General features: G+C 41.1%; 2 protein-coding genes across 3 annotated transcripts; one reads left to right on the forward strand and one right to left on the reverse strand.

Moving 5' to 3' along the window:
• Positions 1-110: 110 nt before the first annotated feature.
• Positions 111-10,229, forward strand: gpr137c (G protein-coupled receptor 137c). The gene is made up of 8 exons (XM_061303155.1): positions 111-894; positions 4,972-5,021; positions 5,152-5,259; positions 5,769-5,907; positions 6,091-6,237; positions 6,345-6,470; positions 7,276-7,394; positions 7,602-10,229. Exons 1-8 carry the CDS (start codon positions 517-519, stop codon positions 7,828-7,830), a joined length of 1,296 nt encoding a protein of 431 aa, XP_061159139.1. The 5' UTR covers positions 111-516; the 3' UTR covers positions 7,831-10,229.
• acp2 (acid phosphatase 2, lysosomal) lies at positions 9,277-15,962 on the reverse strand. Of its 2 annotated transcripts, none has more exons than XM_061303178.1 (13): positions 15,769-15,962; positions 14,298-14,393; positions 14,097-14,183; positions 13,115-13,175; positions 12,947-13,038; positions 12,776-12,874; positions 12,589-12,678; positions 12,432-12,515; positions 12,308-12,356; positions 11,754-11,842; positions 11,563-11,669; positions 11,179-11,354; positions 9,277-10,535 (listed from the first exon to the last, which is right to left on the reverse strand). In XM_061303178.1, the coding sequence occupies exons 1-13, from the start codon at positions 15,853-15,855 to the stop codon at positions 10,495-10,497; spliced, it is 1,158 nt and encodes a 385-aa protein (XP_061159162.1). In that variant the 5' UTR covers positions 15,856-15,962; the 3' UTR covers positions 9,277-10,494. The 2 variants fall into 2 exon arrangements, with proteins under 2 accessions (XP_061159162.1, XP_061159152.1); XM_061303168.1 differs by having other exon boundaries at positions 9,277-10,618; positions 15,769-15,958.
• Between the last annotated feature and the right edge of the window lie 332 nt (positions 15,963-16,294).

Below are 16,294 nucleotides of genomic sequence, written 5' to 3' on the forward strand. Positions count from 1 at the left end.
TAAGCTAATTGTGGAGGCCGGTGCCAAGGCCAGCCAATAAAATGTCCCACTGTTGAGTGGGCGTGTCTCCCACGTGGTCAATTTTGCTAGGAAACTATCTCGACTCGGTGGCTCCTGAGTCATCTGTATCACATTGAAGCGGCTCGATTATTGAGCCAAGATGGCGGTGACAGAGCGCTATTTTCTTGTTTAAAACTAAAGCTTGGGGGCGGGTCTGAAGTTGCATCACAGCTGATCCGGAGCCCCTTCTCCTCCCCCCGTTATTTTTTTGCATCAGAGTCACTGGAGAATCTTCTCAGTGCCCGTCTTAGCGTCTTTGTATTGTCAAAAATCGGGACTAGCTTTCTTCCTCAGGCTAGAATTTTAGTTCACACAGTCTCGCGCAATTCCACGATGCCCCTTATTTTCAGAAAACATGCTTTGACCGCTTATTTCAAAGGAATCTTTTGTGAGTTCAAATCAGCTTTGACCCAGTTTTGGGGTTCTCGACTTTGCTTGTGTTAGTCACCAGCGGAGATGTATTTGGCCGCAGAAGCGAGCACTTCCAGCTTGTTGAGCTCCGTGCAGGAGAACCCCGCGGGAGATTCCATCTCGCCAGCCTTGGAGCTGAGCCTCACCGCCGCGTACACGGTTCTCTACTCACTCCTCTTCGGCTTCGTGTACCTGCAGCTGTGGCTCATTCTGCACTACGGATACAAGCGCTTCAGCTATCAGAGTGCGTTCTTGTTCCTGTGCTTGCTGTGGGCAGCGCTTAGGACGACTCTCTTCTCTTTCTACTTTGAAAATGCGGCGCAGGCCGTGCATCTGAAGCCGCTGGCCTACTGGCTGCTCTACTGCTGCCCGGTGTGCCTCCAGTTCTTCACCCTCTGCCTGCTCAACCTCTACTTTTGGCAGGTAAGCACTCCGTGCAGCCGTCTGGGATATTCCCTTTGTTTGTTCGTACAGTCGTTCCTTTTTGCAGCTCCATCAACTTTATTGCTCACATCCAGAGTTTGCAATTTGTCAAAAACAGAACTGGTTAAACAGAACAGTCATTATGACTTGACAGTAATACATGATAAGTATGATCTGTGAACATTTTAGACGTCATCATTTTTTTCTTGCACAAGAAACCACCACGCCTGAGAAAATCTTAGTACAGTAGAAAAGCACCTCATTTTAATGCAATGTGAAAACCCGCCAGTAATCCAGTATATGTCAAGAAATAAATTCAAAAAGCACACCTGATGACGCACCAGGGCTGCGCAGAGGGGGGGTGACAAGGGACATACAGCCTCCCATGTCCCCCCCCCCCCATCTTTATTAAACGGGCATCCAAACGTTTGTGGCGGAGCAATACAACAGACTCATGAATCAAGCAACGAAATCCTCTATCCAACACTCACGCCACGCCTCCAAACCTGCCATCTCAAACTATTTGAAAGGTTTATGAACATAGAACATTTATTTAGGGACATCAAGCCAATTTTGTTTACATAATACAGTTCATTAAAAGGTAAGTCAATGTGCTTTACTTCTACATCATTTCAAAGCATTTAAAATCAAAACAACTAAAGAATTAAAAAGAAAATACAGAAATATAAGATACTTTACTATAATGACTCAAGCGGAAGATTTAGAAAATGTAAAGAGCTCGATCAATGGCATTTTTCAATTTGCACTTAAAGATACTCACACTCGGGCCTGACCTCACCTCTGTTTGCCATTTCTGTGCAGCATAACAGCTGAATACTCCTCCACCATGTCTGCTTTGAATTCTGGGCTCAACCAATTGTTCCAAGTCTGCAGACCTACTGGGTTTATATTCTCTTAGCATTACTTTACTATTGAGGACCTTAATCATGCAGTGATGTATAGACCAGGAACACGCAACATAATCACTTGAATAGAAGTTTAGCCTTAAAATAGTTTTAGTATTTTTTTTAAATAATCACCGGAAGTGCAAGTAAAAAGCAGGGATACTGTATCATAGCATTGTAGAAAAGAAATTACAAGGAGAACGTCTTTTTTTAAGTCAGATAGACCAAAACAATAGCAACTAATATTAATGGATTATTGTAATAAATTTGATTATTTTCTTTCCTCCTGTCTCATTAAAATTCATAAAGCTGCTTCAGCATTTGGTATTAACATGTATAAGACAAAATGTAACGTTTGTTTTGTTGGTGGCTTATAGAAAAGACATGGGTATAATGAACCCAACCAAGCATTGGGTGAGTCACAGTTTTTAGCAAAGAGCTGTTTGTGTGTGTCTGCACAACACCTCCACACTAGTGCTGCTAAATCTGCTGCTGAAGGAATATTCCCTCAAATCTCAGTGAAGCGGGGAAGAAGTAATGAGGCTGTTCAGACTGGTCACATGACATCTGATCAAACACTGTGGCCCATGAGATAATCCGTTTTCACAAGCGGTAAACTGAAGACTTTGACTGGATCTTTATTGCTTTTTTGTTACTTGGTTACGCCAGGAACAGATATTGGCCTTCTGTCGACATAAATGTTATGTCAGGACCGCATTAAAAAAAAAACGCTGCACGGATTTAATATGGTTCCTCTACGTACATCACCGGCATATAGTTTTGCTGAGCCGAATTGCTTAAATCCCTGCTCTCATACAGGTCATTACTCATTCGACGTTAGCCACTGAGCTAATCCTCTCTCATTTACAATGGTCTGGAATTACCGTAATTTTCGGACTATAAATCGCACCGGAGTATAAGTCGCACCAGCCATAAAATGCCCAAAAAAGTGAAAATAAAACATATACCGTTTTTTTCCGTGTATAATGCGCAAAATTTAGCTAATTTATTGTCCTAAAATCTGGGGTGCGCATTATACATGGGTACAAAAAAAAAAAAATTCTCAATTTTTTTTTTTTTTTTAAATCCGGATATCATGCGGAGGCCGCCATTACAGATGTGCTTTCTTCTCTGCTGTTCACTTCAAACACACTCCATACGAACACAATGCTCTCGTATCAGACGCTTGCGAGATCACCTGCTCGTTTGCTGTCACAATGTACCCTACACAAATCCGAAACATTTCTTCGCTATTGAGTATGCTAGCGCATGCGCAGTGATACTGACCGGCAGAACATCCGGTTGTTCCCAAAGATGATATTTTTTCTGAAATAATTTTACGTTCGCGGACTTAAGTAGGAGTCAAAATCTGGGTGCGTATTATACATGGGTACAAGCTTTTTTCCAGCATCAACATGCCATTTTTAGGGTGCGTATTATACATGGGGGCGCATTATACACGGAAAAAAACGGTATATGTATATAAGTCGCTCCTGAGTATAAGTCGCCCCCCCACCCAAACTATGGAAAAAAAACGCGATTTATAGTCCGAAAATTACGGTAATAATTTTAATGTTTTTACATTAGAATTTAAAAAAAAATATTGGAAAAAAGTAAACCACAAATGTAAGCACAAAGGATTTGCTGGTGCACCAGCCACACAGACTTTCCAAAAGCCCATCTGTATATTCGATTATTTGATGGAATAGTTAGTAGTCAATGCACAATTCATGTTATTGGAAACTTTACACGGGAATGGCAATTTAGGTTTTCCCGAAGCAAATAACAACTGTTGCTAAAACACACTTGGTCCATAAATAGGCGTTGAGCCTTGTTTTCCAAATTAAAAGCAGAAAAATGTGCAAATGTTTACTTTTCTATTCAACACAAAAATAAGTATTCTTAAATATAGGACTACAAAAATCTGAGACTATTTACTGTTGTGAGGCTGGACTTTTGAAGATTTGGACAATTTTAGGCTAAACACGGTCCCGAATTAAATCATCAATAATAAGAAATATTAATTTTAAACAAAAATCACAAATCTTTTTCTTTGACTTTGACTTTTTTTTGTATGCTAAAATCTGGCATTTGAACTGGGTAGTGTAAACTTTTTGTAGTCACTGTTCCGATAGATATGCAGAGAAAGACAGTTGAAGACACTGAGATTCACATTATATTAGAATTTTAACATGACTATAGAGTACATGGACACAGGAGGACACTTATATTGATACATTACATAATCTTGTATCATATTCTGTCCCTCCCCTGTGTGCAAAAGTGAAATCGCGCAAAGCCCCATTACTCTGCTACATGGACTTTGGTGTACGTACACATCTTGCATTCCCACACCACAGGCGAACGAAGCCACTTTATGCAATAAAAGCCTCAAGCTGCAAACTATATACTGTAGCTACTTATGATTTACTTCTTCGCCTTCCCTTCCGTATACTAGTAATGAATTGTTCACTGTATTTGCAGCACAAAGACACACATCTAGGATAGATGAACCTACAGTTTCTTGTGCTTGGCCCAGTCGCCTACTTTTGCGGTCGACTTCTGACCTACATTCTGACACAAAAGGCAGATTGTTTACACATATGCCGTTGTGCAACATGAAAAGTCAGCAAAGACAACGTTGAGTGAGCTCACTGCACAAACTGATATAGTCGTGGAACCCTAAAAGGAATGAGCAGAAGAGAAGTAAGCAGTTTAAGTATAATTGAAATACATTCTTAGTAGGTTTAAAATTCCCGCTTAGCATCTGTAGACTGATATAGAAAAATACTCCACAACACGCAATATTCATCTTAAGAACACGTACTAAGTATAAGGTTGCTATGACACCTATACATGACTTAAACACTGAGATGGTGATTTTTGCTTTTGGACGTGTAACACGTGTATGTTAACTTACAGTTGTCAAATTAGGAGCTGTGTGAGCACATTGTAAATCCAATTTATTTCCACCTCACAGACTTTAGTTTTGTACAGCGGTGCGTATGCGTGTTCATTTAATTACCCGGGAATGTCCTGAGACACTGTCAAGTTCACGTAGCTCTACTAAAAGAAGGGAACGTTTTATTCCTCTTCCTACCATCTTCTCATACACTACATTTCAGCTCATGAAGTGTTTGTATAATAATACTTTTTCCCATGTATTTCTTAGGTGGTGTTCAAGGCTAAAGCCAAGTATTCCCCAGAGTTCACCAAATACCGGTAAAAGTTTGTTGAAATGCAAATATTTTGAGTGCCGCTGTACCTAAAGAAGTGTCCAGTAAATGTATACATAGAATGAAACTTGAAAATACTCTGCTATACTGTTTTTTTTACTTGTGTTTTTCTCCAGGATTGCACTATCATTGCTATTCCTGTCCCTCTGTATATGTTTCCTTGTGGTGAATTTAACGTGCGCATTATTGGTGCAAGGTGCCTTGGAGCGTTCGGAATTGCCAAGGTAAGTGGTAATCTTATAACAAGTGAATAATTAGAATCAAGAATATGTATTGCTTTCCAGAGGTTCAACATCTGTATCATTGCAGACTTGACAAAACTATTCACGTTTTTTACCTAAAAAACAGAAGCTGTTTTTACTAAACCAAATGCTAGCTAGTTCGTTTCAATCAAAACAACACATTCCCGTACATTAATTTATCAACGTAACAAACAAAAAAATGCAACATTTACATGGAGTGGCCAGTTTGGAGTAAAACAAATTCTTCGCAAATCTCTTTAAACGTACTTGAAAACATTTAACGCTACAAGCGTATAGCATTCGTCCCATAATGTCTCAGGATTTAGATTTTTGCATACGCGAATACAAAAGTACAGTACTTTGTGTCAAAGGAAAAAGTTTTCAGAAAGTTGCAGACACCAAGAATGTAGTAGTAAGCCACCTCATCTCACCCATAAGTCTGATCTGGATACTGAAAATGACTGAATGTCTAACAAGTGACTTGTGTTTAGCGACAGGAGTGTGAGACATGCCGTGCTAGCCCGCGTCTTGATCAACGACAGTCTGTTTGTCCTGTGTGCCGTGTCTTTGGCCATTTGCATCTTCCGCATTGCCAAGATGTCCTCTGCCAATGTTTTCCTCCAATCCAAGGTAGGGGAAGATGAAAACAAGCTTCACACGCAGCTGGTAGCTCACAATTATGCATGTTTTAAAGGTTTGACCGACAGCGTACATCATCATTGTATCATTAGCTAGCTAGCTTTAATCAATGTAGAAAATGAATGGATGGCACGCGATGAAGATGTGTCAAATATACGTCTTGTTTTTCTGTAGGGGACATCGGTGTGCCAGGCGACAGCTGTGGGAGCGATGGTGATTCTCCTCTACACGTCGAGAGCTTGTTACAACCTGGTGGTGGCGCTGTCTCCGCTGGGCAGACCTGATTTGTGCAATTACAGATGGTACACAGTTTCCGATCAGGTGAATAGTCACTCCTCAATTTGGGGAGGCGTAGCAGTAAAAGTTGTAACATCAGAATAAACAGGGCTTATCACAGCTCACTGATAGCATAGTTTCGTGTGTTCCAGGCCGATGTGCTGAAGTTCAGCGACGAGGCCTACATGGTGTATGGGATTATTTTGTTCTTCTGGGAGCTACTACCTACCAGCTTGATGGTGCTTTTCTTCCGAGTCCAGAAGCCCAAACAGAACCTGGTAAAGTAAAAACTCATTACAAGCAGTTTCTTTTGTAGCACACTGAATACATTTGAGTGAGACATGAGAAAATGACGGAGAAATCAACTGTTCAGCTTTTTATTTCCGTGTATTCACATCAACAACACCTTATACGATGAGCTAATGTATTGGAACATTAAAACTGACCACAGTGACTAAGACTTAAAATGAACGAATACTATGGAAGTTTATCTGTGCCATCGGATTTTGAATTCGAATTTGTAGCACTGAATTTTTTTACATCCAATTTTTAACACTGAATTTTTTTTTGCATCTAAATCAGACTTTGAATTTTAAAAGCCATCGAATTTCTAGCACTGAATTTTTTTTTCCCTAAGACATTTTTTTCAATGTCTCAAAAAATTCAGTGTCAAAAAATTCAATGTCTTAATAAGTTCAGTGTAAAAAAATTCGACATCTCAAAAAATTCTATGTAAAAAAATTCAATGTCTAAAAAAATTCAGTGTAAAAAAATTCGATGTCTCCAAAAATTCAGTGTAAAAATATTCAGCGCGGACATCCGGGGTAACCAAGGGAGAAGTAATCGATCCCTGTATCAAATCATCCAACGTTCAGCCAATCAAGTTACGCTCCATTGGTCATGTGACGTCGAAACAGGAACGTCGTGAAGTTCAAAGGTAACAGTAACAGTTAATACTGTAATACTGTAATGAACTTGTATTTATATTATATTTAACTAATATTTGGGAGGTGTGGATCTCTTTACAAAGGTTGAAAAAATGATCTAAAACAACAGCGTGAACAAATCTTGAATGTGTGCCAGGTTCCCGCAGGAATCCTCAACAGCCACACATTTGGCTCCAGGGATTCTTTTTTGGACAACCCAAGGAGGTATGACAGTGACGACGACCTGTCCAGAAGCAGCAGGGGCGATCGGGCCAGGTGCGAACACACGCACACACATATACACACAACATTGATGTAGTGTGGTGTGTCTATTGTAATTATGTCATTACTATGTATTTGTTATGAGTTAGGGGCCCTCATTAAAATACACATTACCACATTCAGAACAGATTAAAATGAGTTGATTATTTGTTCTGGCACATACACAGTCACACCCTCGCTACCGTTCACTATGTCTTCCAGCGTGCCCTCCTCCACCGCTCAACCCAGTTGCGTGTCTAGTTGGTACGGCTCTATCCAGTGTAACAAGGCCCCGGCGGCGTCAAGCCAGCCAGCGCCCTCCACCACAGCCCCCCTCCTGTTCGCTTACGGAAACATCCAGAGTACCCAGCACCATCACCACAACTACTACTCCACCCCACAAAGTCACCAGCACCATCACGGTTATTATCACTCCACCCCTCAGAACTGAGGAGTGAAAGCTCTTTCATTTTGGAACCATTTGCCCCTGGAAGTTTGAGGACCAAGGATCGTTTGATGCGAAATGCACGATCCTGTGTGCAGATTGCGGAGCAGGAATGTAGCTCTGACCATAATCCTCAAGGTCATGCTTTAATGAGGGTTTAAAAACAATCAATGGTCAGTGTTGATTTTGGGAGGCAAAATAAATTCATGTGAAAGGAACAAAAAGGACATTCGGACAAACTGCTAAGCTGAAATGTCAATAGAAGACCGATCTCATCCAAGGTTCAACTTTAACCAAAGTGTAAAAGCTTGGTTCTATGTCTTTGTAGCTATGTGTCCAGATTTTTTTTTTCATCCCTCAGCATTCACACCTAATTTCTGAGTGAATAGCAATGTTGAGGTTTGTAAGGATGTGTATTATTGTTTTGATAGTTTGGTGTATTAGTGTAACACTTTGGATCTGATTCACACATTCGTTTTCGCTTCCACTTATCCTCACTGAGGTTGCGGATGAATTGGTGCCTATCCTTGGAGAATTTGAGACCAGTCGCCAGTCACTCACGGGCCATTTTGGATGCCCTTTGTGAAATGTGCAGATGCTTGACCGCATCACTGCGGAACATGTGGTTAGCATGTCTTGTCACTGCAAGATGCCAACTGTGGCTAAATATGCCAGTAGAATTGGACTAAAAAGGTCAATACACCTGAGCTTCGCGTGCCAATAGTAGAAATAGTAAACACTTTCAGAATTACTGCTCAAAATGACTCATATGTGTGAATGATTGTTTGGCAACTAGAATAGGCTAAAGCTAAACAGGATAAGGTTCCACCAACACATTACGACTGAACAATCGACTTATAAATGGAAATGTCAATGCCACAAAAGTATATTTGCACCATCTATTGTGGATGTCACCGAAATCGAGTATGAGATTGTAGTGGTCCACAGGTTGGACAGTTTGGCCAAAAATAACCGTTATAAGCTTTTCTGCAACCTTTTGCACTTAGATGTGTTGATCCTCTGAAAGAGGAAGGAGATGTCTCTCTGTCGTCACGTCAGTCTCATACTTAACATTCCTTTTGGAAAATGTTTGCACAAGATAGAATCAATGATGTATGTATGGAATCATTTGCATGTTTATTGGTGAAAGTCAGTATGTTTGTGATCTGAACAATGTGGATGCTTTTATATTGTATTTTTTTTAATTCACCATATAGCTTTACCGATTTAACAAATTTGTACTTTTTCATTGTTTTCCGTTGTTGGGAATTTCATTTGTGTAGTGTCCAAAACCACGTTAACATTTTGTGCTAAATCTCTGAATTAGACAATTGTAGGAATCTATGCATCCCCGGACTTGACAAACAGCATCTGCAAGTGGAATGATCTCGTTCGAGGCTTTTTTTTTTTTCATAGATATAAACTAAAAAAAGAAAAAAAACATTGCTCGCATTTTCAATCGCACCCATTGTTTATTGTGAAAGGTGATCCCAAGGGAAATTCCAGAGAAGGAATGCTTGTCACAAATATGGACCCACAAGTTTAAAATCAAACTCCTAAGTTGCTGCCGCCGTGTTCTTAAAATGTGGTCAGTCTGCAAAACATTTGTTGTTGCGAATTAAGGACGCTTTTAGTTCCATTTATTGACATGTGAAAGTTGCTTGTGCAGTCCATGGCTCTGCATCATCATGCAACAAGTCAACATTATGATCCAGTCCCTCACAAGAAGTTCTTTTAACTAGGACCATACTGAATGTAACCTGTATTGTGACAGACATTAAAATAAGCAATGTTAAAAAAAAGTCTAACCATTGTACTCCCTTACAGATTTTTGTCACTGTGGACTTAAGGTTAGATAGGTTAAATTTAGCTACATTTAAAAAGAGCAACCAAGAAAACATGGGTGGCAAAAATGGCACACAATCATTTAATAAATCTACGCCTAACTGAAAAGTAGTAGTCACTGTCATTAACATAGTTTGACCATGAAGTGATTTAAAATTATGAATTAAAACATTACAATTCAAACCAACTGCAGCAAAGAGAAAAATAGTATTGTTACTAGCAGTTTGAAACATACTGAGAAAGCAAATATGAGCAACTCATGATATCAAACCATTTGCTCATTTTTAAAGCAAAAAGCTGCTCAGATTTTGACAATTGAAATAAAACACTAATAATTCACAAACATCAGAACAACTGCAATTGTTTTAAGGCAGAATGGTTGTTTTGGTCATTTGACTTTTGATGATAAAACACTTAGCAAAATTCAAACAATAAACACATTTGCAATAAATGTAGCCTCTCCAGATAAAAGAAGCCTTCAAAGTAAACATTCTTGACTTTCCTTCACACAATTGCACCCAATAGAAATACCACTGATCCCATCAACTTGGATTCTGGAGGGGGGGGAAAAAAAGGTATTAAAGGGTAAAAAAAAAAAAAAACTCGAGTCCATGTATTTGTCATCAAGCCAGCTTTGAAACATTCATAAAAGCTGTTAACTAATAAAAGCAAAACAGCCAATTTGAGTTAAAAACCAAACTTGAGCTCCAAAAGAGGGGTCAAAGTTCATCATGGGCATCGTCATCGTCGCTGCTGCCCTGAGGTGAGGAGCTGCTCAGCCTGCAAAGGACCACCTTGCATTTCTGTCAGGACTCCTCACCCCCCTCAGGACCAATGTGGCAATAGCCCTGGTTGCCCAACGGCTCCTTGTGGCGAACAATGGACAGGAAGAGGATGATGATGAGGACCAACAACAGGCAGCCAAACACCACCAGAGTGATGATCACCTCTGAGGGACGGAGACGGACGACAATCAGTGACCTGGCCAAGATGGCTATCATCTGGCGAGTACGATAACAAAGAAAGGAAAATTCTACTCGTGCAGTTAGACTGCGCTGGTTAACGAATAGACGGCCCGTTATGTTGCTTATGTACAGCAGACACCTATGGCCAGAAGACTTCTTTTGGCACTTGAAAAGACGATTGCAGTCAATGAATGGCGCTTCCCAAAAGTCCACTCGCGTCATTATTTCTCACACATTTCCTCTTTGTTTTACAAAGAGGCCAGCGCAACCAGGATCTTTTTTGAGTCGTTTTATTTTGTTTGCGGTTCAATAAAATAAAATAAAAATACAGGACAGTAAATGTCGAAACGTGTCTCCTGATGAAACTTCGAAGTTTACATTACATTTACGCAGTTTTTACATTGCAGATTGTGGGTGTGTGAAAGAATGTCGCCTGCATGAATGAAACTTGCTCCTGACGTTCTAGTTCGGTCACATCGTTTCAATATGAGGGTTAACTATTTGACAGTAATGTTGTTGTTGTGTAGGAGCGTTAACAGCTCACCTTTACTGCTCCCATTTGAAGGCAACTGACACTCCTTCTGTCTGTCCTCAGAAATAGACAGCTTAGTAAGTTTCACAAACTCCTCCAGGGGGCACTCTAGGGCGCAGCCTGGTAACTGAAGCGCATACGGCTCAACCCCGCTGTCATTCCGGTAAAACATAGACACTGACAGAGACCTGGGGGTGGGGGCACACAAAGCGGAAGGTTAGTTGTATGTTCGATTTTGTTTTTTGACTAATCATGCCCAGACTTGAAACCACAGTATTTTAGGGAAACCACAGTTTAGAAACTTTTTACACCGACAAAAAATACTTGGCTCACCACCACGACCAAAAACGAGACCGTCAACATTCTTACACATGGGAACACCAAAGAAAAATGTACCCATTGTCGTCTGAATATAGCTCAATCATGTGACAGGAGGCATATGGTGGTTGTCTGCCATTGAAGACGTTCAAGCTGCCCTGCAGAGCTGCCACAGTGGTGTCATGCTGTCCAACACATTTCAAACTTTAACCAACGCAAACAAAGTGAATCGCTCACAAAATGCACTACTTGCATGATATGCATCTCACCGCAGAAAGCATCATCATTTTCAGACGCTGACTTTGCTTTGATGAAGCCACTCGGGAAAGATTCTTGACTATTTCGCCCAACAGGATCCCTGACAGAGAGAAAACAGAAACGCGAGGTGCCAGACTAAGTCAAAGTCCGTTTTCACAAATGAAGGCAATGCATGTCAGAACAGAGGTCAGTGGAGCCACAAACCTCTCTCTGATTGGGACATGAGATGGAAGGAAAGACGGTTAAGAAGCAACCTTAAGCTGTTTGTTCTCTCGCTTCTTTGTACTGTGGCAAATATATGCCTGTGAGTCTTCCTGTCGAACTTTACATCTTCAAATATGCGCTGCAGCAATGCTATGTTTGCCATCTGCAGCGTTTTGCATTGTTTAAGCTAGCCAAATTTCCTGAGGCAAATGTTTGTGCTTGCTTTAAAACCCACATTTTTGAGTCTTTTTTTTTAGTTAGGCAGTAAGCGTCAACAGCGAGTGTCAATAAACAGCTTAAAACTGTTTCAATTGTTAATCATCTGCTTGTGAAATGACGGGAGCGCAGGCTCAACACACACCTCCCTGCAGCCGACTCTTCTCCTGCTGTTTGTAGACACCAAATATAACCTAGAAAGATCGGAGCATACTCGAGTTACAAGTAGTAGTGTCTCAATGGCTTGAACTCCAGAAAAGAGTTTATACCTGGAATCCAAAGTCTTTCAGAAAGCGGAGCCTTTCCCAAACAGAAGGAGTCACCCAATCTGGAGCTGACTTGTTATGACGTGACTAAGAAACACACCCAAGCACACTTTTTGTAGAGGCGAGTTGACACAACGGAGTGGAGAAGGCAAGTATTCACCTCACAGAAGAGGGTGTCATACACACTCCAGACAGAATCCACACTCATCGACTTGAGTCCCGTTTTATTCCAAACCAGTTCTATGATGTCCTGGATGAAAGAAAAAAAAAACCCCAGAAGAATTTGTTTAATCGATTTCAATTACGGTCAATCTTATTGTGAGTAAAAAAAAGGAGGGAGGGGAGACCTGGTTAGCCGTTGTGACGTTACGATATTCTTCCGTTTGCTCGGTTTCACGCAGGAGCTCTTCGAAGCGAGGGCAATCTCTCTGAGGAAAGGACAGCAGCTGGAAAATATAAACACATTCAATCAATAAGACAAGAAATCACATTCAAGGCCACTATGTTTTTATATCTACCTTCTCTTCGCTTTGCGGAACCGTGTGGACGGGGATGGGTTGCCACTTGATGTTTGGTGAGAAGACCTGCTCAACATTGGGGGGGTAAAGACCTGGAAAAGGAAGGAGGCTTGCTTACAATTTTAAGTCCTAAAACCTACAAGTCAACATTTAGGTTGAAGCGTTTACCGGCAAGGTTGGCCTCGGCGCTCATCAGGGTACGATCGTAGTCTGTGCTGCGCACTGAGATCTGAGGACACAAGTAAGCAAAGCCTTTCATCATATAAACCGGCCGTCCCCGACCTTATAGGCACCACGGACAGGATTAGCGTCAGACAATAGTTTCACGGACCGGCTTTCAAGGTGTGGCGAATGACTGAATGTTGTACAAGTCTGGGTAGTATGCTTGGAAAAAAAAAAAAATTGCCATCAACCACGAGATGGCCATGGACCATTCCCGGTGGAAGAAAGCCATATCGAGAACCCACTCCAACCCAGCGGCGCCTGGAAAGCGGACTTTACACCGATGATGAAGAAGAATGAATACAACAAAAGACATAAAATGATACGACTGGCATAGAACAACGATATTGTGGTGGAAGTTTGTCACAAACTGACTTGACTGAACATCCTCGTAAAATGAGGAACTGAAACAATCATGTGCAAGCAAGTGCGTTAGCACATAAACACCACATTCACTTTCAAGCCTTAGTTCTATGGGGAATTCTGTATGCAAACACCACAGTATAATATAATCATCTGCAACAGTTCAGCTCAAGCAGCCAATATAAACCACTGCAATCTAGCCTTCTTCTTCACTGCTGTAGTTATAATGTGTGACATATACGTTTTGCCTGAGGTAAAATGCTTTGAATTCAAGTGGGATGTGACAGAGGTACCTGTTAAACTGGTTGCCTTTTGGGTTTTACGAGTCCTCGGACACTGAAAGAGTGAGCGGACTATGACTATCTGATGGCAGGCTAGCATTCCAGCATTTTTGTAGATGCAGTTTTCTGCCTTGTGTCATATTTGCACCATCACACAAACCTTTAAACTGTTCCATTCAGTAATATCTTAATTTTAAAGTTTGATCTTTTTCACCCGATTAAGATGGAAATGACATGATCTCCTCTGATCTCCAAAACACCCGGTCACCCATCTAAACATTTACCTCATGTCGGACATAGCTTTCGTTAAGAAAGCCGTCATAACGCTTCCTCAGAAACTGGCCCAGCTCCAAGTGCTGCCGCATCCCTTCCTGAGGACAAACAAAAGTGCCGTTGGAAGGTGTGCACAGAGCTCATCGGATTACCAAAGTGATGTAACAAAGGGAATCATTCTGAAAAAAAAAATAGATATTTTATCTCCAGACCTGTGATAGCTGTCCAAAGCCTTGAGGCCAGGCACTCTCTTGGTATGGATCTGTAGGATAGGCTTTGACCGGTGATCTGTCGCCATGTCGGAATAACTGCAAGACAGGGAAACTGTGTGTCAGACTCAAATGGCCCCATGAGTGGATTACAAAATCCTTATCTTGGTCAGTCCTGTTTCGTACAATCATTCTATCAGCCGCGCCCCCACCATTCACCCACACATGAAGTTTAGTCTTTGAGAACAGTCAGGGTGTCAGTTTGCATTTTCGTTCAGTGGACACAAACGAGTGGGAATGAGTAGATCATGTTACCTTTGTGTGTTAACTACAAATTGAATTGATTAAAAAAGGCGACAATGTTCAAAAGTCGATGGTTGCCGATGGGGCTTGTGGGGTCATCGCCACCAGAGGCGGAGCATTATTTTGCATAGTCTCGGTGCATTTCTGCAAAGATAAATTATCATTGGGGATAATCGAGGTAAAAGTGCATCCCTTGCAAATAACCCGCCATCGAAAACCGCCCAAATAGTGTGTTGGTGTTCTTATGCTTTTGCAAAAGCCTTTGCTGTACATTGTGCTGAGTGGATTTTTTCATGTTGTAACACTGGAGTATGTGAGATGTTTGATGCTATTGTGTTAAAATGGCAGATTATGACTGGGTCCAAAAAAAATTCTAATTGTCACTTCCCTGACAGATTCTGTGTCTCTACAGCTACTACGACGAGTCGCAAACATGACACGGGATTTTTGGGGGGTTGCCGTAAGTTTCAATACATAGGAAGTTTTTATGTTGACATATGACAGATCTCACTTCACATAACCAACAGGATTCTGACTTTTTTTCTTTAAAGTCGGAATTCTGAGTCAGAATTCTGAGAATAAAGTCAGAATTCTGACTTTAAAGTCAGAATTCCCACTTTCTGACTTTAAAGTCAGAATTCTGACTTTAAAGTCAGAAGGTGGGGATTCTGACTTTATTCTCAGAATTCTGAGTCAGAATAACTGAGAAAAAAGTCAGAATCCTGTCACCCTTAGTTTTTTTTTTCTTCACTGGGCCTAATCCTCTTCCGTAGAAGGTTGGAGCTAGGGGCGAGTTAATAAACGTTTTAAACCCTGGTATTGGAAAGAATGTTTAGCCACAAGAATTGGAATACACTTGACAGCGAGCCATGTTGCTGGAGGACATCGCGCATTGTCTTCTCTCGCGAAGGGGCGCATCATTTTTTTAATCCCTACGTCTAGATTCTTCAAGGGAATAAATAACCAGTCACAAATTCGCTTTTTTTGCGCCAGTTATTTCGTGGGCACAAATTAGTGCGCAAAATATCCATATTCCCTGGTTGAATACCCGATACTTGACACATATGAACATCTTCCGTTTACGCTCTATTTATATCGTGGCAATATATTCACCCTCCTCTCGGGATTTTTGCCTGGCGCGGATCCCTCACAGAGGACTAAATATACTCACCACGGTTACGTATTCCAGTTTTTTCTCCGATGTGACTTCCCCGCAGAGAGCGCCCACCGTCAAAAGCAGTAGAAATGTGGGGAGCATGACAAAGTCGGTGAAGCCGAGCTTTTCTTCGGCAAACTGAGGCAGCTTTAGCCAAAGACGACGCCGATAGGTCACGTGACGACGCGAGCGTTACACACGAGTTATACACGTATAGAAGGTTGTACTTTGCACCGTTGCCAAGATGCGACAGCGCGTCCGCCATATTAGAAGTGTCAGATTGTGTCTCGTTCACAAAATAATATTTCTTAACTTAAAAAAAAAACGTAGCAGCACAGACAATTTTTTTACGGCACAAATGAGACAGACTACTTCCCTTAAATTTTGCGTGGGGTCGTGGGGGACCAACTTCAAGCAACGCCGCGTCTAATCTTAGGCGATCAAATAACTAATAAACGTCAATTTATTTACGTTTGCTTAATGTTTACTATGATACCAAATCCAAACCCCATTACAGAAGCTTAACGTCATATAAGGTCGA

The sequence above is a fragment of the Syngnathus typhle genome, linkage group LG2 (assembly GCF_033458585.1).
Source record: "Syngnathus typhle isolate RoL2023-S1 ecotype Sweden linkage group LG2, RoL_Styp_1.0, whole genome shotgun sequence".
In the NCBI taxonomy this organism is placed as follows: domain Eukaryota; kingdom Metazoa; phylum Chordata; class Actinopteri; order Syngnathiformes; family Syngnathidae; genus Syngnathus; species Syngnathus typhle.